General features: G+C 35.0%; 1 protein-coding gene across 1 annotated transcript; it reads left to right on the top strand.

Annotated features, from left to right (window-relative positions):
- Positions 1–23: 23 nt before the first annotated feature.
- Positions 24–2,215, top strand: MS3_00000999 (uncharacterized protein). Its single transcript, XM_051208546.1, has 2 exons — positions 24–555; positions 1,644–2,215. The coding sequence occupies exons 1-2, from the start codon at positions 250–252 to the stop codon at positions 2,088–2,090; spliced, it is 753 nt and encodes a 250-aa protein (XP_051064156.1). The 5' UTR covers positions 24–249; the 3' UTR covers positions 2,091–2,215.
- The last annotated feature ends 343 nt before the right edge of the window (positions 2,216–2,558 follow it).

Consider the following 2,558-nt stretch of genomic DNA (forward strand, 5'->3'; position numbering starts at 1 on the left):
CCACTCTTATGAATAAGTGTCATGAAATGTTCGCCATGAATTACAGATTATATAGATAAACAGTGATCATGGTTGAACGTATATAACCATTTGCTTTGTGTGGAATGTTTCTTTGTTTACAAGGATAGTTTGAAATAATTTTCACTAATCGGTAAAATGAGATTGATGTTCTAACTGAAATATAACATGATGATGCACTGGTCGTTGTCTATTTGTTTTTAAATTCTATCTACTTTCACAGTTGAAATTATGTGTGAAACTCCAACATCATTGTTGATTATTGGAGCTGGTCTACCGAGAACTGGAACAATGAGTATGAAGAAAGCATTGGAAACAATTTTCTCTCAACCTTGTTATCATGGTTTTGAAATTATGACCGGAAAACAATGTGACATTCCTAAATGGCAAATGCTTGTCGACGAGGTACGAACGACACATTGTGAGGAGAAAATACACAGATATTTGAGTGAGATATTGGATTGTTATGTAGCTGTGACTGATGTTCCATCATGTGCATTCTACAGAGAGCTGATGAATATACATCCATATGCGAAGGTAAGATAACGGTTATATTGTTACATGTTCTTTTGTTGATAATGGTTCAATACACACGTATTTTGATCATACAAGACAATTATTACTGCATATCCTCATGCAAAGGTGGGTTGATTTTTGATCATATGGATGCTTATAATTTCTGGATTTCATTAATTCAAGTTATTGATATTTCTGAAACTCTTATTTGTTACATGGATATATACCACAACGTTTGAGAACAGGTATCAGTCATCTGATATTTTTCTATACCGTAGCCACCTACTTATCCACACAGTATTTTACTTCAAAGTACAGGAAATTCAATTACTTCGTCATTTAGCAAACGAAGTTGCGTGATCTAAGTCAACTAAGATATAACTTGTTAATTAAGTTATTAGTTATAGGACTTTTGAGCTTCCTGAATTGACAAATATCATTCTCCTCACTTCTCAACAGCCTCTTCACCCATCAATGTCGGTGATCTATGTCAATGTTGAGGTATCTAGGGTCATACAGGAATGGTGTGACTTATATGACGCCAAATTTCCACCTCAGGTTGATACCTGACCTTAATTAGCCTACTGTGATATCGAGGTGCAGAGGTTACTTTGATGACTGTATAGAACAAGCTGAGTATTGCTTGAGCAATGTGTTATAGGAAAAGATATAAGAACTGAATGGAAGATGCACAACCGCACACGTCAATTCATTGTGTATGACCGATTAATCTGTGTCAGTCTTCACTAACTTGGACGATAATCGGTACCGAAAATATTCAGCCTCGTGAGTGATATTTCTAGGGCTCACTGACACCGCACTGACGCAACTCTATTTGTAAGCTAAACACTGCGAAATTCACGAATGTCTTAACTCTGTAAAACTGTGATAGATATTTTTACTCGTGTGCTGCGAGTTAATATTTAAGGACTTATAACACTGAAGTTCAAGAGTGAAGTTAATACGAATGGTTACTCAATAGCTAAAACAAACGTGATATTTAAAACTGACCAAAATACTGTTTCGGTATACATCTTTGAATGACTTTTGAAATGAGTTATTTCTATAACGACAATACTTTCACACACTACATATTTCGTTTAATACAGGTTGTACTAACCGTACGCGATAAGGACGATTGGTTGAACAGCTTCAGGCAAGTTATAATGCCAAAATCAGATGACCCGAGTAAAAAGCAATTTGAGGAGGCGAAAAGACTTGCAGGAGTCCCAATTGAATGGGATAAGCTTCTTACTGATTCACTAAAACTAGCATTTCAGAAGGAAGATATTGATTTTGATGATGATGCAATGTTACTTGAATGTTACGAAAAACATATTGCAACTCTTCAAGAAAATATACCACCTACACGTCTTCTGGTACATCGACTTGGAGATGGTTGGGAACCATTGTGTAGATTCTTGAATGTGGATATACCAGCTAACATACCATACCCTAAGATGAATCAACTGTCTGACATGATGAAGCTAAGGGATTTGATAACTAAATTTGGATCGATTGAGGAAGTCGCAAGAATGCATCCAGGAATTATGTAAAATTGAAGAAAACACAAATTATTATTATTATCAGATAAGAAATAAATTGTCATCAAGCTTTGAATTCTTACTTGTTGTTGACAGCCATGGTAATATTGGTGAAACATATAGTCAGTATAATAAACTATAACTTTTGAATTTCCTCATTATTTTTTGTCACACATAATAATGCTCATCAAACCAGTTAGTTTATAACAGTCAAACAACTGAATGTGGTAATGATGTGATAAAGGTACGACGAGAAGGAGGTTTTTGAACTACGTTTGAGTGTCTTGAGCAGAAAGTAGTATTTAGAGAACATCACCTATTCAAACCCGGTACTTGTTGGTAATGGAAATTGGAACTTAAAGCTGAACTGGTATGGTCATGTACAATTGATTCTATAAATTTTGCCATATGAACTTAGTCTCACTAGACGAAACATTTACTGACTCATATTGTAGATTGAAGCACTTGGGTAAATCAGCT

The sequence above is a fragment of the Schistosoma haematobium genome (genome assembly GCF_000699445.3).
Source record: "Schistosoma haematobium chromosome Unknown HiC_scaffold_13, whole genome shotgun sequence".
Taxonomy (NCBI): domain Eukaryota; kingdom Metazoa; phylum Platyhelminthes; class Trematoda; order Strigeidida; family Schistosomatidae; genus Schistosoma; species Schistosoma haematobium.

What these genes read in the sequence shown, in the direction of transcription:
- MS3_00000999 (XM_051208546.1), top strand. Translation starts at nt 250, where the DNA reads ATGTGTGAAACTCCAACATCATTGTTGATTATTGGAGCTGGTCTACCG. An exon ending in ATATACATCCATATGCGAAG is followed by an intron (nt 556 to 1,643) that starts GTAAGATAACGG and finishes CGTTTAATACAG; the next exon opens with GTTGTACTAACCGTACGCGA.